The 27,268-nt window shown below is 35.8% G+C and overlaps 12 protein-coding genes across 12 annotated transcripts; 4 read left to right on the top strand and 8 right to left on the bottom strand.

Annotated features, from left to right (window-relative positions):
* Positions 1–130: 130 nt before the first annotated feature.
* FDP41_007862 (uncharacterized protein) lies at positions 131–3,364 on the bottom strand (the record flags this gene model as incomplete). Its single annotated transcript, XM_044711653.1, has 1 exon — positions 131–3,364. The coding sequence occupies one exon, from the start codon at positions 3,362–3,364 to the stop codon at positions 131–133; it is 3,234 nt and encodes a 1,077-aa protein (XP_044568660.1).
* A 530-nt stretch (positions 3,365–3,894) lies between these two features.
* On the bottom strand, positions 3,895–4,347 carry FDP41_007861 (uncharacterized protein; the record flags this gene model as incomplete). Its single annotated transcript, XM_044711652.1, has 1 exon — positions 3,895–4,347. The coding sequence occupies one exon, from the start codon at positions 4,345–4,347 to the stop codon at positions 3,895–3,897; it is 453 nt and encodes a 150-aa protein (XP_044568659.1).
* Positions 4,348–4,831: 484 nt separating this feature from the next.
* Positions 4,832–6,002, bottom strand: FDP41_007860 (uncharacterized protein; the record flags this gene model as incomplete). Its single annotated transcript, XM_044711651.1, has 5 exons — positions 4,832–5,139; positions 5,201–5,376; positions 5,633–5,714; positions 5,765–5,814; positions 5,902–6,002. 5 exons carry the CDS (start codon positions 6,000–6,002, stop codon positions 4,832–4,834), a joined length of 717 nt encoding a protein of 238 aa, XP_044568658.1.
* Positions 6,003–6,185: 183 nt separating this feature from the next.
* On the bottom strand, positions 6,186–7,300 carry FDP41_007859 (uncharacterized protein; the record flags this gene model as incomplete). Its single annotated transcript, XM_044711649.1, has 3 exons — positions 6,186–6,631; positions 6,688–6,720; positions 6,772–7,300. The coding sequence occupies 3 exons, from the start codon at positions 7,298–7,300 to the stop codon at positions 6,186–6,188; spliced, it is 1,008 nt and encodes a 335-aa protein (XP_044568657.1).
* Positions 7,301–7,399: 99 nt separating this feature from the next.
* FDP41_007858 (uncharacterized protein) lies at positions 7,400–9,467 on the bottom strand (the record flags this gene model as incomplete). The annotated part of the gene is made up of 2 exons (XM_044711648.1): positions 7,400–7,668; positions 7,745–9,467. The coding sequence occupies 2 exons, from the start codon at positions 9,465–9,467 to the stop codon at positions 7,400–7,402; spliced, it is 1,992 nt and encodes a 663-aa protein (XP_044568656.1).
* Positions 9,468–10,057: 590 nt separating this feature from the next.
* On the top strand, positions 10,058–12,274 carry FDP41_007857 (uncharacterized protein; the record flags this gene model as incomplete). Its single annotated transcript, XM_044711647.1, has 8 exons — positions 10,058–10,421; positions 10,514–10,911; positions 10,977–11,057; positions 11,108–11,356; positions 11,411–11,560; positions 11,640–11,763; positions 11,834–12,042; positions 12,101–12,274. The coding sequence occupies 8 exons, from the start codon at positions 10,058–10,060 to the stop codon at positions 12,272–12,274; spliced, it is 1,749 nt and encodes a 582-aa protein (XP_044568655.1).
* A 432-nt stretch (positions 12,275–12,706) lies between these two features.
* Positions 12,707–14,226, top strand: FDP41_007856 (uncharacterized protein; the record flags this gene model as incomplete). The annotated part of the gene is made up of 2 exons (XM_044711646.1): positions 12,707–12,803; positions 13,079–14,226. 2 exons carry the CDS (start codon positions 12,707–12,709, stop codon positions 14,224–14,226), a joined length of 1,245 nt encoding a protein of 414 aa, XP_044568654.1.
* Positions 14,227–15,063: 837 nt separating this feature from the next.
* On the top strand, positions 15,064–16,572 carry FDP41_007855 (uncharacterized protein; the record flags this gene model as incomplete). The annotated part of the gene is made up of 1 exon (XM_044711645.1): positions 15,064–16,572. The coding sequence occupies one exon, from the start codon at positions 15,064–15,066 to the stop codon at positions 16,570–16,572; it is 1,509 nt and encodes a 502-aa protein (XP_044568653.1).
* Positions 16,573–18,126: 1,554 nt separating this feature from the next.
* FDP41_007854 (uncharacterized protein) lies at positions 18,127–19,236 on the top strand (the record flags this gene model as incomplete). The annotated part of the gene is made up of 1 exon (XM_044711644.1): positions 18,127–19,236. The coding sequence occupies one exon, from the start codon at positions 18,127–18,129 to the stop codon at positions 19,234–19,236; it is 1,110 nt and encodes a 369-aa protein (XP_044568652.1).
* A 2,686-nt stretch (positions 19,237–21,922) lies between these two features.
* FDP41_007853 (uncharacterized protein) lies at positions 21,923–24,016 on the bottom strand (the record flags this gene model as incomplete). Its single annotated transcript, XM_044711643.1, has 3 exons — positions 21,923–22,423; positions 22,777–23,718; positions 23,783–24,016. 3 exons carry the CDS (start codon positions 24,014–24,016, stop codon positions 21,923–21,925), a joined length of 1,677 nt encoding a protein of 558 aa, XP_044568651.1.
* Positions 24,017–24,157: 141 nt separating this feature from the next.
* On the bottom strand, positions 24,158–25,269 carry FDP41_007852 (uncharacterized protein; the record flags this gene model as incomplete). The annotated part of the gene is made up of 3 exons (XM_044711642.1): positions 24,158–24,532; positions 24,581–24,742; positions 24,835–25,269. 3 exons carry the CDS (start codon positions 25,267–25,269, stop codon positions 24,158–24,160), a joined length of 972 nt encoding a protein of 323 aa, XP_044568650.1.
* A 173-nt stretch (positions 25,270–25,442) lies between these two features.
* FDP41_007851 (uncharacterized protein) lies at positions 25,443–27,201 on the bottom strand (the record flags this gene model as incomplete). The annotated part of the gene is made up of 4 exons (XM_044711641.1): positions 25,443–26,070; positions 26,126–26,250; positions 26,300–26,878; positions 26,974–27,201. 4 exons carry the CDS (start codon positions 27,199–27,201, stop codon positions 25,443–25,445), a joined length of 1,560 nt encoding a protein of 519 aa, XP_044568649.1.
* Positions 27,202–27,268: the final 67 nt, after the last annotated feature.

The raw sequence follows: 27,268 nt of genomic DNA, 5'->3' as shown, positions 1-27,268 counted from the left end.
TAAAGGACGACAACACGCCCAATGACCCGTCCTGACGAACATAGGTAACGCAAATGTTCACAAGACTAAGCAAACAAATGAAAGAAATTTAATGAATTGACTCAGGAGAAGAACTTTGAATCTAGAGAATTTACATTTTGAAAGCGGTGATGGGCAAGGTGAGGATGGAATTTTGTTCTACCTTGTTGTTTTTCACTAAATGTCGAATGAGAGAGATGGCCAATGCTAGTGGAGTTTGTTTGTGTGAATTTTGAATCCATGTGGCTCGAGAGTCTTCTGGGAAGTTCTGCAAATCAGTAAATAGAAATTGTAAATCCTTTAAATCGATGGCAGAGAATGTATATGTTTTTAAGGTAGCAACATCAATCACTTGATGATAAATGGTGGCTGTCTTTAGATGTTTGATAGATTTTCCATACTTGACTTGAACTACAGGTTTACGTTTTAGCTCCAACTGTGCTCCACAGTCATACCTTCCATCTTTTTTAGCTCGATTAATGTCACCTTTGTAAACTGCTTCAATGAGATAGGCATTCATCTTTTGAACACATTCTCTTACAGAGACACCATTAATATAGAATATTCTTCCACCTGATTCTGTAATGTCTTTAAACTGAACTTCGTTTAAATTTGGAGATCCATAGCTTCTAATTTTTAAATAATAATTGGCGTCCTTACTCGTGGAACCAGGAATAAAATTGACTGACTTTTTCCTTAGGCCTGTGTCCATTCCAATACCCATGTACATTCGATAAGGTCTCTTGTGGTTTCTTTTTGGAGGAATTATGAATTGTTTGAACGTTGATATAATACAAAATTTAACAACCTCTGAATCAACAATTCCTTCTAATAGACCATGATCGACAATGATAAAACTTTCATTCAAACCAAACTTCACAATTTGATTCCAACAAGAAATCACAAAATCATTGTATTGGTTCATTTTCTCTAATGAGCCAGCATGAGCTAACAATAATCCACAGTCTACAATGGGACTTCTAAACCATTTGTTCTCTGTTTGTATTTTATGAAGAAGCAAAATCGGATTGTCATACTTTGGTCCATTGTCTTCAGAGTAGACGTATCGCATGTAACAATGCAAAAATGTTTCTCCATGTTCATCCTGTGCATTTCGATAAATATCAGCTCTCTTACAGAGCCTTTCAATCATTTCTAAATTGTTAGTAATGGCACATAAATGTAGTGCCGTTCGTTTCATTTTGTCAGCCTCATTAATTCTCAAGTTAGGATGATCTAAGAGTATCTTTGCAGTTCCCTCAAAACGAAAGATGCAGGCATAATGTAGTGGAGTCATTCCAAACTCATCCTTTACATTTGGCTTAATCTTGGATTTCTTTAAACATTGGTACAAGGATTTGGTAACTTGTTTCTTTTTAGCACTAAGAACATCTCTTTTCACAACTTCTCTTAGTTTTTCATTGGATAACAGTTGCAAGGAATGGCAAGACCCAATAATATAAAGAGAGCATGATAAATTATGTTGAGTAATACAATAATCTAATGGATACTTTCCATCATTGTTTTTCAAATACAAATTAGCTCCTTTCTCTTTGTGAAGATATTCTAAAACATCTCTATAGCCATACCAACAGACCGCATGTACCAAAGTGTCTCCTTTTTCGTTGAGCTTTGTATTCACATTGTTAACTTGTTGTAAATATCGATCAACAGCTTTCTTTTCTTTGACCATGGATTTAGGTATCATCTCTAACTCATCAATTTGTTCATTATTGTCAACCTCTGTTTTTGACACAGCGAACTGAGAGCTCGTTTCAAGTTCTTGCCTCAAATTGATTAAACTTTCTCGTGCAATGTCTCTGATACTCTTAGCAATAAATTGAACGCCTTGTGAAGTGCTGTTTCCATCAAATATCTTCAAGTCTTTTTTCTTGTCTGAGTTTGCTCTTTCAATGATTGCCAATGTAATTTCTCTTATTACACTCTTACTTGCTATTGAGACTAAAGACGAGAGTTGAGATGGACATTGTTTGTCAAGCAAAGTTAAGCTATAATCATTTGGAAGCATTCCAAATTTGATATAGATTATTTCAAAAATTTTACACAATGTTTGAGTCAGTGTATCAAACTCTTTTGGATCTAATAATCCAAGTTGAATGAAGTCAAAGTAATTTTGATTATCATCAAAATCATCGTCCTCGTCTTGAATATTTGAAAAACCATTTGGCATTGCATTTGAGGCATTTGGAATAGCATTTGGATTGTACGAGGATCCAATACTGAATATATCGGATCTATTATCGTTGTCAAATTGTGATGGAGGTACATGTGGATACTCTATGGCTTGATTGTCTCCAAAATCACGTTCAAATTTTGAAGCAAAGGATGGAGCAATAAATGATTGTCTACACATCATGGCTTCTAAATTATGACCATCATGTTTCCAATTTGTATCAAAGGAAACTTCACTGGAAGTTAGAGGAGTTGTTAAGGAAGAGGTTGGATAATCTATTTCATCCTCCTCTGGCCTTACATAAATATCAAAAGAAATTGTTGCTCTGTGATTGAAAGACTCTTCACTTTTAGAATATATCGAGCTCGTAGTCGTGTGGTTGGTGATGGGCATATTTGCTGTGGGTTGATGAGTGTTGTTGGTGTTGCTCATATTGATGGAAGGTGGTCTCGGAAGAGGTTTGAGCTTTGTCTCTTCTTCTTCAACATTAAAACTCACACTCTTTGATCTCCTCTTTTGTTCCACTTGAGTAGGATTGTGTGGTGGTTGTTGTGAGATGATGCTTGGAGGAGTTTGTGGTGACATGCTATTTCTGTGGTTACTGTTTGAAAGGAACGTTGGTGATAATTCTGAATGGGTCTGTTGTTGATAGGAAGGAGGACTGTAGGTTCCAACAACGGAATGACGATGCATCTCATGAGTGGTTGCATGTCTCTCATACGGGTGTTGTTGTTGTGGTATTGAATCATGAGAATGTGTTGAGCCTTGTTGTTGAAGTGTTGTAGTCGAGGAGGAAGGATGAAACGAAATGAGAGAGGAAGTACGAGTGGGAAGAGGAGGAAGCGGTGAGGAGTTTTGTGGAATGGCATGAGGATTATGTTGCGCTACAAAGGGTCCCGAAGAAGAAGCAACGCCGACTTGTTGCTGAAGAAAATGATCCAAAACCTTGTTGTTGGGATGGTCGTTGTTGTTATTCAGCGCTGCTCGACTTTGAAAGTAATGATCCACCTTTGAAAATAATTGATCGACATTGCTATCGAATGCAGCTGTATTACTGGCATTGCTCTTGTTTTGAGCATGATGATTGTTGAAATTATAATTAATGATGGCATTCCATGGAGGTGTGGGTTGTGTGGTGGTGGTGGGTGCCATCAACGTTGTGTGGTTGTTGATGGGTTTGTTAGGATTCATTTGGTCGTCAGTGCTGTTGTTGCTTGTATGAGTGGTTGTTGTTGTTCTTCTTCTTCTTGATGGACTGATCCAGAGATGAAATTGTTCTCACGTGCGCAAGATCCGAACTCGGGTTTTGGATGTTTTTTTGTTTTGGAAATGATTCATCACGAATTAGAAATTGGATAAGAACACAAAGGTATGAAAAGGAATTGAAAAACAACGGTCATAACTCTCAATTAAGAAGGCATTTACTTTACAACAACAAGAAGGTAGTTCATGCCCCCAAATTGTTTATATGGACCAAGTTTCGTTCAGAATCCATGAATATACAACACTCTTCACACCATGATGATCTTAAGGTCACCACCACACACAAGTGTACGATTGAATCTTAATTTGATCAATAAATTAAGGATAGTGTACCATTCGCTCGAAATGACGAGCATTCTCGCACCAACTAAATCAACTAACTCCCTTGCATGCACAAACCACTTGTGCCATGGAAATTATTAATCTTTGAGAGGATCTGGAATGTCAGTTCCACTAATAAAGTGTTTGTGATAGGGTGAATAAATTTTCTTGAATTTTTCCTTCTCAGCTTTTTCTTTCTTAAGTAAACTCTTTTCTTCTTCGTGTCTTCTGTGGTCATCTAAAAGTGTTTCTCCAACTGTTGATTTTTGTTGACTGTCATTTCGTGAATCAGAGAAATATCGTGAGCTTTGTAAATTTGTGGCAGTAAGACCAATAAATATTAAATAGCCAAGTAAGCCAGTAAGGGAGCACAAAAAACAACATGATACAGCTGTTATGGCAAACCATTCACAAACTACTATGATGACCACAGATACAAACAGAGAATTATTGACACCTTCACAATCCTCTGCAAACAGTAAATATGTCAAATAACATAGTACACCTAGTGACCCAAAAAAACAAATAATTTTGAGTCCTAAAAACGTCATTGACGTATATTGATTAATGTCGTCATCAAGTCTTCGTTTTCTTGTTTTGGAAATTTGTAAACAATTTTCGAAAAAAGCGCTTGCAACCACACAAATGCTAAAAAGAACGGACAAAAAATCAAAACAAGACCACGCTAATAGCAGTGTCGATATTGTTCGCTCGGAGCAATATTCATTGTTAACGGAACCGTAATAATTATTAAAAAAAATGGTTAAAGTACCAATCGCAAATCCTAACGTAAAACAGCAAGTCAAAACCTGACAAGCAACGTTGACGCTGTTGTTGATGCAAATTATGGATTGTTGTGATTCTCATAAATCGGAGTACTTGGTGTGAATACTCACGTCATGAAAAGTACTTTCATTTTTTTGTTCCCGATGATTATGAATGAAATCGAAAAGTTTTGACTGTGTGAAAAACAAGCAAACATCTCAAGTGAAAAATTGTTTTCAAAACAAAACTCCTGTCACCATCGGAAATGTTTTATTCATCATCATCATCCATTTCACTAAGGCTCAATCCTTTCTTAAACAAGTTTTGATATGAACCATATCTTGTACAAGTCAAGGACTTCTTTTGCTCTCTAATATATTGCTTGTATCCTTCAATGCCTTGCTCAATAATTTTCATAGCTTCAGATCTAGGTAAAAAGTCTTTTACGATTACAGTTTGACTGTTCTTGTCCAATTTCTTGTAGTCCTCATAGAAGATTTTAATTTCGTTCAAGATGTGTGGTCTAAGTTGGTCCAATTCATTAATACCACGATACTCAGGATCGTCAGCATGAACAGCTATTGAAATTAAAAGCAGAAAAATCAGACATATCAATTTTAGGCATTGTTGTGGACTTACCAATAATCTTGTACTCCATAATGCCATTGTCAATTAATGGCATGACTCCAATAGGATGACAACGAACAATGCTCATTGGATGACAAGCGCTTTGCATCAATACTAAAACGTCAATTGGGTCCTTGTCCTCTCCAAATGTTTGTGGAATGAATCCATAGTTAGCAGGATAGGTCAATCTGAGAGCAACAATAAAATGGCGATGATGACGGATTATTCAAAAAACATGATGATTATGAAGCGAGTGAAAATTTGAATTCAAAGCATTGTAAATGATATATTATTATCATAATATTATGACAATAATATAACATCATTGATGATGATGATTTAGCAATGTGAGAAATAATTTTGGATAAATACCACCGTGCGGAGTGGGTCCAGTTGAATTAAAACAAAGGTCAATTCTCAATGACTATTGTTAACACTACTTACGAGCTTGAGAGAATGTGGCTCACCTTCAATAAACCGTACTTGGTATCGTATTGATACTTGATTTTGCTTCCCTTTGGAATTTCTGCCAATAACGGAATAATCAACAAATAAAACCATCACACCAAAACTTACCAATAAGGGCATTGAAAAGTTCTGATGATCCTACTTCAAGATCATGCCAACTATTCAAAGGATTCAATCATTTCGTAATGTCCGAGAAAAAGTATGAATATTATTATATACACAACAAAATTGGGCTTAAAACATACGCGTGAACAATCATGTGCGGGAAAGCAACAGAAGGAGCAATCTCTGGAGACTCCTTTGTATCTTCTGAAAATTTTACAGTCTTTGAAGGTGTTCCACTCATTGTGTTTTCTTGTGTTCGTTTCATGCACCTCGAAGGTGAAAGCTTGATGATGGTGTAGGAGGACTAGACGAGAGTCTCGGTAATTTTTTATTTTCGCTCAAATGGAGTTTTGTCGGCTGGTCTCTCGTTCCTGATCATTTCATGTGAGCTCATGAGCTGAATTGAATTCGCAGTTTGACTCTTCTACCTCTCCATTTTTCTTAGAGCTTGTTCAAGATAAAAAGGATAAATCAGATCGACAAGTTCTACCCATTCTAGAACCATCATGTAAGGATACTGTTGGACAATACGGTCCTTTTCTTCTGAAAGTTTGTCGACATCACTCGAATCATCAGACACACCAACGATACAAAAATCAGCCTCCTCAATGTTGTCTGTAAACGATCCACTTCCAAATTCGACAAGCATTTGACAGTGTTTGTAAGTTAAAGTCTTTGATGGATATTGTTTTAAAAAGGTTTCATGCAAAAAAACTTTCTTTCCACATATTGGCCTATCTAATCTTCGAACTCCATATAAATGAAGATTCTCTAAAGAGCATTTTCCTTCTGTAATCCATTTAGTTGACATGATCCAGCGTCCTGTGGCAATCGCTTGTAAAACTTTCATGGTCCTAGCATATGGTGGAGCTGTTACATTTAGCTAAACATTACAAATTTCTTCACTCTTGGGCTTACTAACTTACCAATTATATGAGTAATGTCATTAGATAGCGTGTCTATCATTTCCAGCTCAGTAATCAGATGGATTATCTCGAAATAAAACTTACCTCTATCATCGATTGATTCTTCTTTCACAACTACGTTGTACTTGATAGCTTCCTCTGTTAACATTTTCTTTACATTTTTGCTGAATTTGTCGTTTGTATTCTTAAATCCACTGAAAGTGATTACAGTGGTTGGAGGTGTTGCAATATTTAATGCATGATCGGAATTATTTGTTGTTGATTCTCTTTTCACTTTTTTGGTTTCTTGTTCAATATCTTGCGTATTTGTCGATCCTTCTTCGTCATCGTCACGTTCTGTGTCCTGGCTAGCAGTAATGGCTGTTATCACCTGAACTTCTTCATATTTTCTCTTGGTTGATCTAAGAGGGCTCGTCGTGGTGTTTGATTGATGAGTAGTAGTAGAGGTCCTCTTTTGCACACTTAAAATTTCTTTTGAAGGAGTTGGAGCTTTAGTGTTGGACAAGGAATTTCTGCTGTTTGTTGTTGTTGTTGTTGATGAGAGGGATGACCTTGATGATGGTGATGATCGAGAGGGAGAGGCTGTTGTTTCTTTTGCTCCAGAGTTGCCCATTTTTTATTGAATTTTTAAATGGGCGGGAAAAACAATTCAACGTTGATCCGTTTTGATATATTTACAAAAATTTCTTTCCATTTACAAATTCCTTCATTATTATTTTACTTCATCGTCTGGTGGATGATGGTTCACAAATTCAGCAAGTTTTCTGTCTGTAAAATTGATGTGCTTTACAAGCCAATCAATAAGATAATTCAGCAATTCAATGTCCAAACTTGTACTATGATTTTTAACATATTCCCGTTGCATGTTTCGAATTTTTGTAGTAAAAGTTTCATGTTCTAACAAATGCTTCTTTACATAATCCTCACCAATACCTTTTCTGTACTTCATCATTAACAATTCTTCATCCTCAAAGTGAAATTCTGCATTTCATTTTGGATATAAGAATGATTAAAAAATGATTCATGTCGTGTCACATTATTACAAATAATACTTTACCTGTATACTCCAATAAACAACCAATCGTATAACCAACAACCCAATGTGATTGTTTTGTGAGAGAGGCTTCACTGAGGTTCTTCAACCATTCAATTAACTGCATGTGTTGAGAGTCAATTTGATCGTAACCAACTGCATACTTTTGAGGATCCCAAGACACAGCAACTAGAAGAGAATTCCGTCTAGAAACTGTGGACATTCTTGATTGAAGTTCTGTTGCTGATTGTGAGCTAAAACTCATGGTGTTTCTAGTCTTCTCTTTTTTCTTCTTTCCAAACAACGAACTCCAAAAACTTTCTTTTTGAATGCCTGCATTATCTTGCTCAAGCTCTTTTTCCATTTTCTTTAAATCAATATTTCTCTCCTTTGCCAATTTTTCAATGGTCTTTTTCTGACAATTTTTGAGTTGAAGACTTTTTGAACTGTACAAGTGATAGAGTTCTTTGATCATGGGCAAATTTTCATTTCGCACGGCAATGTGCAGAGGAGTATCGCCAATCTTGTTTTGTACATCCAATTGAACTTCTTTAGATCTTATGAACAATTCGAAAATGGCTTCTTGTTCTGAGAGCACTGAAATATGCAATGGAGTTAATCCATAGGCAGAATCTTTTTCGTTAAACAATTGTTCAATTTTTTCAACATCATGAGACAACATTGAAATAATGTGTATCAAACTTTCCAAGTATCCTTTTGAACATATATGATGAATGACTGTTTGACCCTTATCATTTTTCATAAAGAGTAATTTGAGTAATTTTTCATGACCAATTTGGTTATTACAATATTCCAACAAATATTTTGTCACATGTGGGTGTCGTACTGCTCTGAATAAGCATGATTCTTGTTTGGTATTTCTTCTGAAAATATTATGTTTCAAATCTTCAACAATGAATTGAACTTTTTCTAAATCGCCTTCTCGACAGGCTAAATGAAGAATACTATTCCCACAATATACCTTATATTCCACATCTACATGAAAACCAAGCAGCACTCGTGCAACAGAAAATCCTTTTGACTTATTCTTGGAGTTGAGAGAGACACTGAGAGGAGAGGCTTCATATTTGTCCTGAATATTTAAATTCGCTCCATTAATGGCTAACATGGTCACACTCTTGCTGTGAGCACTCGAGCAAGCATAAAAAATAGGAGTTGCCTCTGCTCTATCTTTTGATTCCAACAACTCTGGTTGTTTATCGAGTAAATATTGCATAACAGTTAGAAAGTCTAATTTTGCAGCTGTATGAAGAAGTGTGCATTTCTTTTTTGGATCTAACAGATCTTTGGTGAAATCTAGAGGATGATCTGATAGTGTTTCTGCTTTTTGTATCATGTCCATCATTTGTTTCTCGTCCGTTACTGTGTTGTGCAGTTCAAATGCCATGTCAGCAATGTTGAACAATGCTTTTTCACACTTGCCATTTTCCACTTCAAATGATTTTGATTCTGCTGAACTCGAAAAATTAACGATGGATGTAATATTAGCAGAAATTTTCTTAATGTCTGCTGCAGTGTCATTGTCTTCATCGTCTGATGAATCGAAAGTGGGTGATTTAACAGCAGCAAGTATCTCGTCATCGTCATCCTCGTCCTGTAATTGAAACAGAGAATGTGAGCGCATTGTATTTGAATCAAACGCTCCATTGATTCCGCTCATACTTAATCGTTTGGTGCTTTCAAAAGTGTTTATAATGTCCAAAACGCTCACACGTTCGTCTTTCATTTTCTAAAGTGATGATGGTGTTGAGAGTTGAAAATAAATTAATATTGTGATGATGGTGGTGTTGTTGTATGGTTGGTGGGTGAACACAGAATGCGGAAAACCTGATAGTTTCGAGTTTGGGAAAATGGGATGTAACGACAAGTGTCAAATGTCAGTTTTTTGGTATTTGTTAGTCCTTGTAGGGAAGCAAATAGATGTCGTAAGAGTTGGGTGGATTGATGTGTTAAAACTGAAGGGAGCTGCTATTGATGTCAGAGACCACAGTTCAAAATCGAACAGCTGTTGATGGTTGTCAACCAAGTCATGTAGAGATGTTTTTTTTGAATGAACAAAAAATTTCCATTTCGAGGAAAATTCGAACACACAAGCAGTTATGATGCTCTGAAAATATTCATTCCTCCTTTAATTGATAGTTGTCCTTCTATTGCATTTAAACAACACAAAATGTACACTCATGATTGCATCCCATCAAAAATGTTGAAATTACCTTCCACGACGAATCATAAAAAAAAACTCGGAGTTGATTTCTCCTCCTTCCGTGGGAGTTTTTCATCGGAGTTATTTCCTGATTTTTTTGAAATTCAAAAAAAATGTCATCCCTCGAACCGTCCTTCCATCCGCATATTTCTTCTTCCTTTCATGAGGAAGGTGGAATGGATCTGAGATTTAATTCATTCCGAACAGGAGCTGATGATGGATATTTAGTGAATGCTCATCAAGGAGATCATGGATTGATGATGAATAACGGAGATTATTACACTAATGGAGAGAGTGGAACAAATGAGGAAGGAGTATCACTCTTGATGGGGAGTGGTTCAATTAATCATCATCAAAATGATGAAAATAACGGAGGAGGAGATAAAGTAAACGAACATGAAGTGCAAATTAAAAAACAATTACCTTCCAAGACGAATGCAGTCTCTGCTTTTTTGAACATTACCAAAACATTTGCTGGTAGGTCTGACAAATAATTTTCAAACGAAAAGATGAATTTATATTCGAATGTTAATATGATTTATTTTCCAATCATGTTTCAAATGTTTCAGGTGCTGGATCGTTTGCACTTCCTTGGGCCTTAAAACAATCTGGACTCTTAGCAGGAGTCATTACATTAATTTTATTGGCAATTTTGAGTAATTATACGATGAAGCTTTTAATCAAATGTAGAAGATACATTCAATCTCAAGAAGAGTTTAAAGAAAATTCAGAATATTGGAAAATTAGATCGATTCGAATTCCAATTTCAAAGAAAAAAACTGTGAATGAGGAGACAGGTGAAACAGAGACTGAACCAGTGTATCCTAAACGACATCCACCTCCACGAATTGAAAATCCAGAAACTGGTGAAGTTGTGACAACAATACCAAAGGCTATCGATCCTAACGATTATATTTATGAAGAGGATCGTATTATTACCTATGCTGACATTGGATATGAAGCAATGGTAAGTGAGCATGTAACACAATGTCTAGAGTACGTCAACGATTCATGTGAAATTATTGAAAATAGGGAAATGTTGGAAGCATTGTCGTACATTTCCTAATGATGTCATGTAATATTGGTGTTGCAACTATTTATTTAGTGTTGATGGTAAGTGATCGAATGGGGTATATCATTTTGTAAATAACACCACATTGAAGGCTTCATGTTTAAATGGAATGGTCTCTCAAATTCCTCTCAGAATTTGGATGCTCTTTTTCATTCCTCTATTTGTGATTTTATCATGGATAAGATCTTACAAATATTTAGCTCCATTGACTCTTATTGGAACTCTTGCTTTATTGTTTGCTCTTGGATCCGTCATTGTTTATGGTTTCATTTATCAAAGACATAATATGAAATGGCCATGGGAGTATGCTCATGTAGCTTTTATTGAGCCTGCAACTATTGTAAGTGTATTCATGTCATTTAACAAATGATAAGGTATCATTTTTTCTGTCAAGCCATTATTCATTGGAAGTGCCATGTTCTTATTTTGCACACATACTATGATGCTTAGTGTCGAACAAAGTATGAAGAAGCGAAAAGCCTATTACTGGACTCTTAATTTATCATTTATATTTATTGTTATTATTAACTTGGCATTTGGGTTGGTAAGTTTTTGAATTCAATTTCACTGATCATTCAATTTGTCATTTCTTCACGAATGTTATTATGATTTTTTCTGAATAGTTGGTATTTGAATTCTTCCCTTATAATATCAAACAAAGTGCTACTGCAAATTTACCACAAGATTCAATCTTTGTGTACATTATTCAGTCATGCCTTTGTTTGGAATTAATTTTAACTTATACAGGTAAGTTGAAAATCATGGCTCAATGATCTCAAACCTTTCAATGAATCAAATGAATTTTGACAAATTCAAGTGGTGCTCATGCCTGTGGGAGAAATCTTTGACGAAAAAGTTCTACAGAAATTGTTAGACAAAATCAAAAGATTTGTCACATCCACACGATTGTCTTCTGTTCTCTATTATTTAACAAGTGGAATATTCAGATCCATCATTGTACTGGTCACTGTTGGTTTGGCTGAAATATTTGGAGACAAATTCGGAATTGTCATGTCTTTCATTGGTGTAAGTAGAAATAATGATTCAACAATGATCAACCCTCATTTCAACAATTCCTTAATAGGCTCTTTCTCCTAATCCTCTTGCATTTGTGTTACCTCCTCTTTTCTATCTAATTATTATGAGAAAAACCATTTCTCTTTTCACTTTTATTTTAAATGTATTTATTATGGTATTTGGAGTTTTGACGATGGCTTGGAACACTTATTCGAGTATCATGGCAATCGTGAATCCTTAATTGTGAATGATAATAATAATTTTTAAATGATCAAGCTTGATCATTACAATTTTTACTTTCATCTTCTTGTATATGAGAATGGGATCGTGTGGTCCTTGAACCTTGTTATCCGAATTATCACCGTCATCTCCAAGTGAAGTAATTGTGCTGTCACCCAAATTCCTTTTCTAAAAGGACCTGTCTAATTCCATCCATTTTTCACCCTTTTTTTGTCATTGTCAACGGTCACTCAGTGTTTATCCGTCTTTGCTTCGTCTTTAGCTTGGTTTCATACAAATCAGTCACATTCTATTGCTCAAAATACAACGAATATTCAGTTCATCTTGCGCCATTCAAAAAGATGTGCATTGTAAGCAAGGTAGCATCCATCACTTGATATCATTTAAAACCGTTGATGTTCATGGTCAACTCTGTGAAATACAACACAAAAAAATGTTGAAATATTCCTTTGCAATTGTTGCTGTCATTTTGGCAGTTTGCGCTTGTGTGAGTGCTGTGTCATCTCCATTGAGCACTAGAGTGTATTTTGGTACGTAGTTGATTTTGATGGTTATCTTGTTAGAGTGTGTGAGATATATAATGATGACAATTTTATCACTGTGATCGCTCCAATGATTGACGACAATCTTATTGAAACATCCTTGCGAACTCTCTAATCACTCTATTATCCAATCATACATTGTCTGTATACAACCATATTGAATAATAATACATTTCATCATCATTGTCAATACTTGTATGCGTTGTATCATTGTATAATGGCATCATCACAACACTCTAAATAATTTGACATTTGACAAATAGGTGGTTCTTTTGCTTCCTTTAACGGAACCACATTCAACAACATTGGTTACTATGATTTGAAGGAACAAGCATTCAAAGCCATGTCCAATGGTACCGATGGTACAGTCAATATTGTCCATGTCGATTTCTTTGGTAACGTTTATATTGGTGGTTCTTTCACACAAGTCGGTTCAGTCAAGACTGGTCCTCTTGCCATGTGGAGAATTGACAAGGCTGAATGGACTACAGTTGGAACTCTCTCATTCAATTCTGGTGCTTCCATCACTGCCATTGATACCAATTGTCTCAATATCGTGACCAATACCAAGTCATTCCCTTGTGATGTCTTTGTTGGAGGTCAATTCACAACGACTAATCCTGCTGCTACCAACATTGCTTGGTTTGATTATAGTGCTCAAACATGGAAGGCAATGTCTGGATTCACTGCCAACTCAGTCTCTGCCATTGCAAAGAATGAATTCCAAACAACTACCATCAATAAGGTCTTCTTGGGAGGTAACTTTACTTCTGGTTCCAATAGCTATGGATTTGGTATTTATGATACTTCAAAGAATACATTCACAGGAGTCGATGGTGTCTCAGGTGTCACTGATATTTACTACAATCCAAACTTGTTCAATGTCGATGACCTTTTCATTGCTGCTGCCAAATTCCCTAATGCTCAATGTGTTGGTCTCTGTGCTTACAAACACACCGATGGAACATGGAGCACCAAGGTTGGAACAGATTCCATGTCAACCATTCGTAAATTAGCCTACATGAAAGGTACTTCTGTTTCATCAGTCGGAACAGTCTTCATTGCTGGTAGCAGTGGTGTCAAGAAGGGATCTGGAGGTAGTACATTCTCAGCTTTTGGATCTAACTCTCCAAATGTGAATGTTTATGGTATGGATATTTGTGGAACTGCAAGCAATGAGGCTTTGACTTATTGTTCACAAGGATCTGTTGCTGCTGGTGGTCAAAACTTTTTGTACTTTTACAATGCCAAGACTGACACTTGGACCAATCTTTTGAATGCTTATACTTCCAGTAATTATACTTTGCAAGTGAATTCCGTCTATGTCAAGGTTTCAAGTGCTATGAGAGAAAGTTCAATTTCATTGGTTGTTTTGATGATTGCATTGATTGCATCTGTCTTCTTCTTTTAATGAAGAGTACTACACCACATCATAGGATAATAAATTGAAAGATTGTCAAAAATATCAAAGATGTTTTTACAGTGTGGATGTCCAAAGCAACACCACCACAAACATTTCACTGCGATACTCCTCCTTTTACAGAGATAATTCCATGGTCTTTTTCCAAATTTAGATAAATCAACATGAGGCAATTCGAATGGCAATGGGTGACGTACCAATGGTGGAGAGAGATCATGAGAGAGAGAGGAATGATTTTCATTGAGACAAGTTGATCAATAATTGAACAAAACAAGCTCTGGATCATTTCAACATGTGTCAATGAGAGAGTTGGCATTTAAGCGCCAACCAATCGTTGCTTGTAAGTGTAAAATGTAGAACAAATAGTTGACCATATAATTCTTTTTTGGGAATGAAAATATATTTAAGAATTGAATTGAAATACTGATCTGAATATAGATTCAACGAAAAACCGTGGCGCTAGAACTTTATATTTCTAGTTCCCTCTCTGGAAAATCTTGTCACTCAACACTTTTGCTACAAAATTCAAAGGGCATTAATTTATTCGCATCATGTTTGTTGTGTTGTTACATTTTTAGAATTCTCCCGAATTGGCATTTATGCAATTTCAAGCGCAATTCATTCAAAGTCAGTAGACATAATGTAATTTCTCTTCATGCTAGCTCTCCTTGTCATTTCCAAAAAAGAATTTGCGTGTACTTTCTTTGATAATTTTAAAATCTAAAAAGAGTTTGTGACCGATCAAAATGAAATGTGTCGTAGTGTGACAAGAGCAGTTTGAAAAACAAATAAAATACAACCAATTGACAGCATCATAAAAGAAGAAGGATGCAAGAAACAACCTACTATGCCCATCCACCTTGTGGTTCTTCGTCAATCACTCGTCATTTTGCGACTGCTGAACCAATTCATGTCAACTTTAAGAATTCTAATCCTACTGGTAAAGCAACATTCCACCACAGCCAACAACAAGAACCACCATCGGTTCAGAGAGAATTGCAGTATGCACTAAAACATTCAAGAAACCACCACCACTCTTACATGACTCATCTTGATGAATCTTTTCAATCACTGCCCAAGAGAATGACTCGTTCCAAATCGAATTCATCCTTTCATTCCTCTTTTCATTACAGTTCAGTGAGCAAGACAATGAATCAGAACACACAACCACTCTCTGGTACGTCGTCGAGTCTTGAACCACCTCATCATTATACGAGTCCTCCATCAAGCAACTACACCTCAAACTTGTTGATGAAGGCCAATTATTCATTGAGTGCACCCACCACTACAATCATGAATCATTCTACAATGACTCGTCATGGTATCTCTCGTTTAACCAAGTTTGGGTTCAGATCTGAAATGGAGTTCACTCCATACAAGATTCGATTTCATGAAGGTCAGCATTTGTATAACAACAGCAACAACAACAACAACCGCCCTACAACAACCTCTCAAAACGTCAATGGTGCCAACTCGAACATTGAACATGGACTTCAACCTTCCGTCAATACTCATGTTCAAAGATCATCATCTTGTCGCCCTATTCCATCCTCTCAACCTGCCATTTCTACTGCCACTCGAAATTATCTTCCTTCGATTGGGGAGATATTAAGGAATATTGAAGAACATGACATTTCGAACACGACCTCTCAAAAGACGCAGCACCACACAAGAGAAGTCAATAATAATCCTATTATTCAATCGCCAAACAATGAACCATTCCAAAGTTTTATGAATCCATCTCATTCTCTACTACTAGGATCTCAACAAGCAATGATTCACTCTTCTTCGACAGCTGCGAGTCAAAAAAGGCAAGAACCTTTGAATTCACTGACAACATTGCAAAGAGTCCCATTGCTACAGTCATCTCCACCATCATTATCGACTTCATTCAATTCTTCATCTCCATCTTATTCAGGAGTGGTTGTGTGTAACAATAGAGATAGATCCAATAGTGTATCCTCTTACTCTTCCTCTGTTCTCACCTCCTCTGTTCAAAGTGCTAGTAGTAGTAGTTTTACAACCTCTTCTCAAACAAGTAACAAGAAGAAGGAAACTAATTCTGATGATTCAACATTGTATAAGAGTGCTAAAATTTCAAAATCAAATACCTCCATGCTAAAGAAGAATAAGAGATACTTGTCTGATCGAGCGGTCAAGCTGTTGAAAGAGTGGTTATTCATGAATTGGGACAATCCATATCCAGATTCTAATCAAAAACGAGAGTTGGCCAAAATGGCTGACATTTCAGTTTCACAAGTGAACAATTATTTCATTAATGCTAGAAGAAGGATTTGTAAAAAGTTTGAAAGTCCTCCTGAAGATTGCTTCAATTAAATTTCTTTTTCCTCCATCTGATGTTATGAAATGATGGATATTATTTTTGAATCATCTTGTAAAGAATTTTCGAATCGGAAAATGTAAAGAAGAATCATTTTCCGATTCGAAATTTTTCGTTAGTGTGTATGACAGTTATCATACGTGATATTAGTGATGATGCTTTTCTGTTTGGCTATTATTCTCTAGCTGTTGAATTTTTACAAGTGCTTCCTGATAGGCTTCATGACACTCTGAAATACATTTTGAAAAGTATTCTTTTTCGGAAACAAGTGTGGATGATGATTCATCTTTGAAATGCTTGAATTGATGTTGACACACATCAAAACAATCCTCCACCATATTCATCATGAAATGTTTAACGAGAAGAAGAGGATTTTCCGTCTCAGCAGGAGTAGTAGTTGTGGACATTTTTAAGCTCTGACCAACAACTGTCGAATGGGCTTTTGAGATTGGATCAAATCGAATGTATGATCTATAAATGATTAATATAACATTATGAATATATATTAAATATTAACCTGATTCATGTGGGAGGTGAAATGATTTCTATTGTCTGTATCTCTTTATTAAAGTCCAACCTTCAAAAGCAATACCAACTATTGTGTTCCTGTTGTCATGAAACATGTGGACAAGCATGAGATTCGTATAAGGAAAGGTATCACCAATGCCACTGATTGGTTTTGAAAAAACTCATGGGATGTATATAAATTTCATCTTTGGGTCACATCTTTTCTGGTCTTGAGAAAATTCATTTTTTTGGGTAAACCATGATTTAAAAGATGACTGATTCTTTGGTGTAGTGTGGTGGTTCTTTTTGGTGGTGAGTGTTGACTTGTTGTTGCTGGCAACTGATGGACTCGTTGCAAGAGCACGATTAAGAATTTTAGTTGTTGCCGTTTCATCTTCATGATAAGCATCTTTAAATGCAGAGGAAACCGAATGACTATCAGAGACATTGGTGAAAATACCTCCCAGATTGTGACTCAAGGTTGGTTGAGTGAAAGGATGGACAATAGCTGTCAATGGACCATGATGATGGACATCTTGTGGATTCGTTTGCGGATTTGTTGCCAATGCTGAATCATTCGTGGGTTTGATTTGAAGAGTCGATGTCGTCGTCTTCTTCTTTGCTGGTTTGATGAAAGCAGAATTGTCATCATGACGAGACTTTTGATTCTCTTTTGGGTCATTGTGTTTTTTTTTTCCAAACTGTTGTCACACAACGCCAAGAAAAGGCTTTTCATTTTTTATTTTCCAAAAAAAAAGAATTTTGCAGGAGGTGGGATTTGAACCCACGAAGCTTGCGCAGTAGAACTTGAGTCTACCCCCTTTGACCGCTCGGGAACCCCTGCTGTTTCTATACCTTTAAACCGACCAATCACAGTACGCTTCTCCTCAGACAACGATCACGCAAGTGTTTTTCGCTGGGGCTGACTTTGCCGCGTGGTCTAGACCACAAGCCAACAAAAATAACCTTCAGACATTTGACAACACCACAACCGTTGTGTGGTTCCAATAAAATGCCTAAGCTTGCAGCTTCTGATTTCGATCATGCAAACGGGATTGTCACTTGTGCAAAAAATCCTTCAAAAAACGCCAATCAGCAACTCGTGTGATCATTGTCAAAAGAAAACAATTTATGCCGATTGTCCTATATGTTTAGAGTCTGTTTTGCTCACAAATTTATACAGACATCGTTGCGAATACATTAAATCAGTGAAAATTTGTGATAATAACGCCCTGCTCACAGATCCAAACACAACTAACCCAATAACTATCATTAAGGAACAAAATGGAATCGGTGAAGTGTTCGGTAATATTACCGATAACATTAAAAACTTGGCCAAAGTTGAGGCAAACAATGCAGCTCAAAGGTATTTGGATGAATTTTTCGAACTTGGTGGAACAATGTCTCACTTGATGACGCATGAACATGTAAAAGAGAGTTTACGAGAGCATTCAAAAACTATATTTCAAAGAGGATACCGATCTGGTATAAAAGGACTGTTAAAAAAGCTTAAAAAACGAATAACAACAAGCAGTCATTTGTTAGAAGGTACGAATTTATCTGATAACCAAATAAGAACGCTTCAACGTTTACTGTTTGAGGAAAACAATGAAGAAATCGAAAAACGAAAATGCTGCAAAAGCATAGCAAAGAATTTACATTCTGCAGTGCAAGCAAATAGAGAGCAATTAGTTCTCAAATTATTAGGTTTTTGTGTAAATACACTCAACAGATCTAAAAGAGAGATAGAACATTCCATATCAGATCCTAATTTATTTTATGACGTGAGCAATGGTAATATTCAGACGTACATAAATCGTAAGGATGAACTCGAACGTCATTTTAAGAACTTTGATTATTTATGGGGTAAAATCGGGAAGCAACTCTTTTCTATAATGGACATGACAGTTCATTCCACCACAATCGCTCAAAATTTAAAAGAATTACTCCGACAGAAAATAGGGGAAAGTATTTTTAACTTACCCAGCAACATTATTACTGTGGGGTTCAATGGAGAGAAGCTGAATTTTCAAATTTTCATCACCAAAATTAAGGGTGATGCTCCTTTCTTACAAAAACTGCTGGGAAATGCTCTTGTACAAGAGAGAAGTGAACAACAAAGATATTTTACGTTTTTAGATCAATACCTATAACATGTTTCATGATTTGGAAGAATTGGGGTTTAATATGAAAACGTATGATCATATCACATACAACCATGCGGGAAACTTTATTGAATCCAAAACACAACATGAGAACACAAACGAGCAAGATGAATGTTTGTTTAAACTAATTAGAAAAGTGATGCATTTGTTTTGTGGTAGACAAGTGTACTCAAAAAAAGAAATGGAAACTATTTTGGAAGCAGTTGAGGAAATTTCTAATGCACCTGATATAACAGCTAAATGGCAATTAATTCCAAAACATTTTGAATTGGTTTGGATAAGAGCATTTGCAAACAGATCATTACAACAACAATTCGGTAAAAATCACCACCCCAACGATAATACTTTCAATAGAAAATGAAAACTCCACAACTATCCAATTCTAAAAATCAAAAAGAGCTCGATGATGAACTACAGAGAGAATGCCAAATGGGATAAATTTTGTAGCAAAATAATTGGACCAATTCAAATGCTCCAAGAGAACAAAGAACTTCATGTTGTAGAAACATCCGAATATTTGGAATTTAACTTTCCTTCTAGTGACTACATTCACTCCAATAATTCAAGAGGACGTTTTTTTTCAACAATCACTGAAAAAGATCTCAAGGATTTAGGGGTATTTCAAATTACAGAAATAAGGTTCCATGATTGTACTGACATGATCAGCACAAGTCAAAATAGAACATCCGCATCCACAGATACATCCTGTAATTTCAACGTTGATGAAATGAAGAAAATTTTAGAACATGTTTCCAACTCTAATCTAACTACAATCATCAAAACTCTTGATAAATCCATGTGGGCATTATTGAAAGGAGCCAAAGTCTTCGTACAACCAACTGAAGATTCAACAGATGATCAAAATATTTTTTCGAACCAAAACCTGCGCTCACTAACAAGCAGTTTAGACATGACAACCTCGAGCACACCCTTTAGCTTGAGGTTCGAAAGCCAGCAGCACAACCACACACCTTAACGGTGACAGGTGAATAAACCAGTGACATGTGTTATGAATCCAAAAATGAAAACGGCATGTTTACTGGCTGCTGGGCAGAACCAAGCGGTGATGCTTGGTGGTCTGAGGATAAGCGTACTGTGTAATGTGTCGTGCGTTAAAGTTAAAATTTCGAAATTCTTCAATCATAAAGATCTCATAATGACATCTTTATTTGGACAACTTAATTTAGAAATACTAAAAAAGACAATGTTTATTCTTCTCTTTGTAAGTCTTGAGAAAGAGCGGAATATATCTTTCAACTCTCTTACACTCTTCTCTATTTTCTTAACATTGTCTTCAAATTCCTTAATTCTATCATCCCATGAGTCATCAGAGGAATCATTATCCGATGACGATTCAACCTCTTCACAACCATTCAATTCAATACGATTCAACCAATGCGGAGCAGTTCAATTGACTTTTGGGATGTCTGTAATAAAAATTTGGGATGAAGATTGAAAACTTTTGAAACAACAACGTTTCGCTTGGAACTAGGCTCGGCAGAATCAGGAGCGCCTCCGTGTCTTATCAACTTGAACCTTGATTTTTTTGATCGATCAAAAAAATAGGATCCTAATTCCAACGGCCTCATTCAATTTCATTAAGGAGGACCGATCTCAAAAATCCGTTCCGGGTTAATTGAGCATAATACTTCCCTCATAGCTTGTTGTGAATAACGTTGTTGTGAAGAGAAACGAAATAACTTGGCACTTATTTTAGTTCACACTGAGCAAAACCGTGCATTCTGTGGCGAAGTCTGAAAAGCAAAAGAAGGAAGAATTAAAAGCAAGAATAGAGAGACTTCGCCACAGAATGCACGAAGAAGAAGGAGATAAATCCATTAAGGCATATAGAGGTTTCATAATAGCTTGTAAATGAATACACGAAAGAAGAGTATGGCGATGATGATGAAGTGGGGAGGGACTTATTGGTTTCATGGATATGAATGGGAGTATGTTGTGGTTGGAAACAAATTGGCTGTGAAAGATTCGAGAAAGACAACCAAAGAATTCTCTATTGAGTTGAACGGCTATGGACTGGATTTCTCTCCTTCCTGGGTTCAAAAAGTATTCTCTTATGGGGATGGCCGTATCATAAAGTAGAAAAACGAAACATCATGAAACATCATGAAGAGAATATCTACTACTACTTTGATAATCTCACAATTTGGAATTAAATGAAAGAAATCCCATGTGAAAATTTCTCGAAAATCGGTGTAAAACGGTGAGGGTGTACAATAACAAGAATTACAACGATTTATTCAGAGTCGCTAATGACCACAACCGCTTCTTCATCATCATCACTCCTCTCTGATTCTGAATTGGAATATTTAGAGATACTCTTGGTTGTGCCTTTCTTTGAGGTTTTCCAATGCTCTCTTCCACATCACTCGAGACAGATTCATTGTCATCATCGGATGATAATTCTAGAGCTTCTTCATCCTCATCCTCTTCACCTCTTTGAATTGTCAATTCTTGAGACAACACATCATCTGTGGCATGTTCTTGTACGAGATCTGGAAGATCATGCTGTAAAAAGTGAACATCTTCCCTCGTGGGTGGCAGTGTGAATCCATCACACAAGTCATTCTCGAGTGGTTTCAAAAATTCATAAATGAATTGTTTCAGGAGTGGTTTTGGCTGTATGAATGAATCTCGTTGCTGTAACCAAAATTCTTTAAGATCTGAGAACCAACTTCTTGAAATCTTGCTGCTCAATTTCATCTCTCTTCTTGTAATGTTCGAGTTCATAGTTCCGTTGAGCCTTAATAATCTCATCCCCAAAATTCTTAGCAAGCATGACTGGAACTGCATTACCAATTTGTTTGTATTGATCCTTATAACTTCCACACAATACGAAATCATCGGGAAATCCTTGAGCTCGAGCATATTCTCTCACAGAGAGCACTCGATTTTGATTGGGATGAATAAGTTTCATCGATAGTGGATTTAGACTGGTCACTAAGGTGTTACACGATTTAGACCATTGCAATCGAGCTAAAATAATTTTGGAATAATTTCGAAATTTTAAATATCCTTCCTTTAGCAATGGTTTAGCATTGGGATGGAGATCTCTATAATAGGCTCCTGGACATCGAGGCATGCTTCTGATTAACTTCTCCATAGGTTTGGCAAATATGATTGGTACAAACATTTGAACAATTTTTCCTGAGCAATTCTTGGTAAACAGTACGAGGAGGTAAATATTCACATTCGCCATCCATTAGTTCGACACTTTTTTGATTCGCATCAAAGGGTGGAAGGTCACTTGCAAAGTCTCTAAAATTCACAGGAGGAAGAGAGCCATGATATATAACCTTTTTGATCTTGGAGTGAACTTTTTTTGTAGATTTCTTGTCAATGCAGCATGAGTATTTTCTGGAAATGAAGGAATAGAATAATTGCCATCTCTTCTTGCAGCAAGAAAAATGACTCTCGTTCTCGATTGTGGAAGCTGTACAAAGGTGTTGATGAAATCATCATGTACAAGCACAGTTCAATGAGTTGTACACAGCATTTTGAATTACTTACTCCAAAATGTCTTGCATTTAAACATGAAAACTGTGTATCATAACCCCTACTGTCAAGTTTGGAAATAATTGCTTGAAGAACATCTAAAACAGTAGTGTTCAATAGACCTGTCACATTTTCAATTAGGACATATTTGGGTTTAAAATACTTGACATATTCCAAGAAGGTTAAAACGAGACGATTCTTATCGTGGCTTAAGTATTTAGAAGCTTCTCTTTCCTTAAAACGATTCAACCCGCTGAACCCTTGGCATGGTGGTCCTCCAGCTATCAAATCAATCTCATTTGGCTTGGGAATGTTATAATATTTAGTTTCTAGGAATTCTATAATTTCATCTCTGTAGTCCTGTAACTCATCCACGTCCTTCCATTTCGAAGAGTTACCATTGACAATTAACAGTGATAAGGATCCATCTTTGTTTTTTTTAAGAGTTTTGATATGTATGTTTTTTCTTTTCACTGATGATTTGTGTTGTGATGAAGAATCTAAAAGTCCGAAACGTTTCTTCAACTCATTCACAACCTTAATATTCTTTAGAAATTCCTCTGCATCTTTACAAAAGGTATGAGCATTTGGAAAGTTTGCATGATGACTGTCTGCTGCAACATTCCAAAATTCAATACTATATCTTACATCTATTCCTGCCTTAGTTAATCCTAGAGAAAGTCCACCACATCCTGAAAAGATGTCCATGGCAACTAGTTTGGGTTTATCTCTAAATTGATCGAGCAATAAGGACACATTCCTTTCCATATGATCAAAAGTATATTGTAAATCATTAGGATGCAATTCAAAAAGTCCAAATTGACCATTCTTTTCAACAAATTTGCTTTTACAGTAAAAGACATTTCTTTTTTCTCTCACGTTCTCAATCTTTTCAAAATCTTGTTTGTTTCTTACAAAGAATACTGCACATCTACCCTTAATTCTGAATATAGGATTCTGAAGAGTTCATTATGATTCGAATTGTATCTTCTTTCATTCTCTACAACCTCTGAGTACTTACATTATTAAATTCGTCAGACAAATAAAGCTCTTGATGATCTCTACAAAGCACATTATAATGCTCTCCAGTTGTGATGGTCTTAATATCATGAAATCTTCGTAACCATCTCCCTCTGAATCGTTTAACACCTTTCCAGTCTTCAAAAAACATTTCAACAATTGCAATATAATATGGATATTCTGGATTGGACCATGGTGGTTGCAGGTACACAGCATCCCCAATTTGAATCTCCATGCCATTCAATCTACATGCCTTGTAATAAATGCGCCCAGTGTCATCGATAGTTGAAGAAAGAGGTTCACCTATCCATTCAATTTTCGTTATTTCCTCTAGCGAGGGTTCTTTTAAAACAGAAGATTTTTCTTCCTTAACTTTCTAAGTTGACTTCTTTGACACTTTTTTCTTGTTGCTTTTTCGCTTGGTTGTTGGATTTTTAACATCTTCACTGTCGTCGTTATAATCATTTTCAATGACAGTGTCTGATGAGCTTTTCTTTTTTTTAATGATACTCAAATTTCTCCTTTTACCTTGTTTTGTGTTCCTTTTAGGTTGATATTCCTCTCCAGATGATGATGAGCTGGAAAAAGATGGTTCTGAAACGACGTCCTCAGATCCACTTGAAATAGAGTGATAATGTTCATCTGGAATATACTCATCTTCAGAATCTGAAGTCTCCATTTCATCGTCATCATCTTCCTCTGTACTGGACATGATGTCAGAAAGTACTCCTCCCTGTAGCATGATTTTTTGCTAATTCAAAAAGTTAAATTGAAAATACATGAACCATTCAATACATACAAGCCTTAAGAAGAAACAAGAATTCAATAATCTTGTGTCTTTCATTTTGTTAAATTGGTCTGAAATATATTGAGCATTTTCTAAAACATAGTCTTCAGTCACTTTTGGTTTTGGAGCTCTGACATATTGATTATAAATATACGCTAATTCAGTTTTACTGAGCTAAATAGTTGAATTCATTTCATAGTTATAACAGTTCATAAATATCAAATTGAACATTATGCAGTCTATTCACATGAGAATAATGTACATACTCGATTAATGATCTCTTCATAGGGTTCTAAGGGATACTTTTGTACAATTTCCATCAAAGAGTGACACAAAAAAACCTTTTGGTATGTTTTGTTAAATATATGAAAGTAATCCTTTGAAGGCCCTATTAACTCAATCCATTCGCTTGTTTCTCGAGACGACTCCACAAGAATGCTTATAATAGGAAGTCTCCGATATTCCACTGCCCATTCTTTGATGGGACCAAAGCATGTCTTTTTACCGACTTTTGAATCCTCTCCAGAAGCAATGTTAAAACAAATTCCACATGCAAACAACTCTTTTGCAATCGTTGTCATATCTTCTACTGACAAATAATTTGGAGTTATTTTACCATTGCTTTCTAAATAATCGGGATTTGAAACTATTGAAAAATCGTACAGTGTTCTATATTCACCAGTTCCTCTCACCAGAGACATGCCTGATCCAAATATTCGATGATTCGCCAGATGATTCACTGCTGCTCACAATCACAACCACTCGGTCATCATCAAAATCCGACGAGGATATATTTTCACAAGTTTCTTGTTTTTTGCGTTTCATATTTTTTGAAACTGTTTTTTGCGCAATTTTTCACATCTCAATAAATTTATTACATGATCAAATTTCTGATAGAAAAAGAATCAACATTTTCGCTGGTCTTATAAATGTCATAATCAATGAAAGAAAATACAGATTCTCCAAATAAGTCATATAATTCTGAATATCTTTCCGCAACGTCCTCTGGAATGCTTGAAGAATTCATTCGTTCTCTCATTTCTCTTGTCAATTTTTCAATTTTGAGTGCTTCCTCAGATTTGTGGATATTTCTTTGTTCCTTTTTCTTAGTTTGGTTTGTGTTTTCCTCCTCTTCTTCTTCAAAAGAGGTAACACTGCTTGCGTATTCTCTAGCACGTTCTTGTTGTTCCAATTTGAAAAACCTAGATAGTTGTGTGAAAAATGTACCTGCTGCGGTTAACAGAGCTTTAAAGCACATAAAGGCGTTGTGTCTCGTATGCATGTCTGGAGATACCAGTTCAGGAAGGAGTAAATTGCAAAATATCTTTAAGTTTGAATTTTTTGGAGGCTCCAAAAAGAGTAACTGAGTGACGTGGGATCCTAGAGCTGTAATACCAACAATTGCTCCATAATGAGTTGTTCTGGATCTCTTGGGATCTAAGAATGCATGAAGGAGTGTCTTAGTAATTCTTGGCTGAAGGGTATGATATGACGATCCAAATCTTTAAAATTACAATTATTAATATTTTGATGAAAAGCTGTAACTCGAACACTTACTTGCGACAAATGTAAGCGATAATATTGGCCGAGAAATCTCGTAGACTCCAGTGATTATCATTTGGATTTTCACAAAGGGTTTTTCCTACAATGCAAGTTAGTATTGATGGCATCAATTGATGGAGCTTTTGTCATGTGTAAATCATAAAAACCCTTTAAACTATTGTAACTTACATAGAGCTCAATATGAATATTTGGATTTACAAGGAGTGCCTTTGTCATTTCCATTAATCGGTAGAGTAATGTCAAATTTCTTAAATTATTTGTGACCTCACTCGCAATAAACTGAGTAAAATAAGGAATAAGTTGATTGATTCCAGGATCATTGGCTAAACTTTCGATAGCAGCCTTTCTTAGATCTCGTTTTTGGTTGCTTAAATCTTTGATGGCATCTGTAACTTTTTCATAGTACATTTGCAATTCTTCTGATAAAACATGCTTGACAAGTGGCTTAAATTCCACGTTTGGATCTTGTGATGTTGAAACTTTCTTGGATTGATCTTTTTCCTTTGGTTTCTTCCGATCCGATTCTGTATCTTCGATCGATGGATTTTGAGGAATTTTTGGTTGAATGCCTTGAATTGCCAACCAGTGTGTGAAGATGGATGGTCCTATAGGTACCTTTGGTAAAGGTTTCTCCAGACAATCTTTCAAGTCAAGTTCCACGTCCTCCAAAAAGTATAAATCTTTTGTTTGTTTTACTCTTCTAAATCTACTTGGTTGTGATGATTGGCCTCTAAATCCATAGAGAGGCTTTATAGATGTAACAGTAAAATCAAATTATATAATTAATATATTATACAATCACAAAATGTTAATGCTCGCACATATTACTTCTTTAAACATACCTCGATGTTCTTCATAGATAACGCATGGTTCACATCATCCGTCGTAAGAAGCTTGCGTTTTGAATGCCTCATGAATTTAGAAGCATCTTGAATGATTTCTCGAATTCTGTATTCCACATCAAGAGCCAACGTCTGGGCAATATCATCTTTTAATTTGTTGATGCCGAGGCTTTGTGCGATCACTTGCACCGTTTCTTTCTGAAAAAAAGAAGTAGAACCGTCGGACATGTTAGATAAATTCTGCTGTTGTGTTTTTCAAATAAATAGTATTGATTTGATGGGGTTGATGAAATAC

This window comes from Naegleria fowleri (assembly GCF_008403515.1).
Source record: "Naegleria fowleri strain ATCC 30894 chromosome Unknown tig4, whole genome shotgun sequence".
Lineage (NCBI taxonomy): Eukaryota > Heterolobosea > Eutetramitea > Acrasida > Naegleriidae > Naegleria > Naegleria fowleri.
The sequence above is the reverse complement of the archived record's forward strand: the minus strand, read 5'-3'. Positions and strand labels throughout refer to the sequence as shown.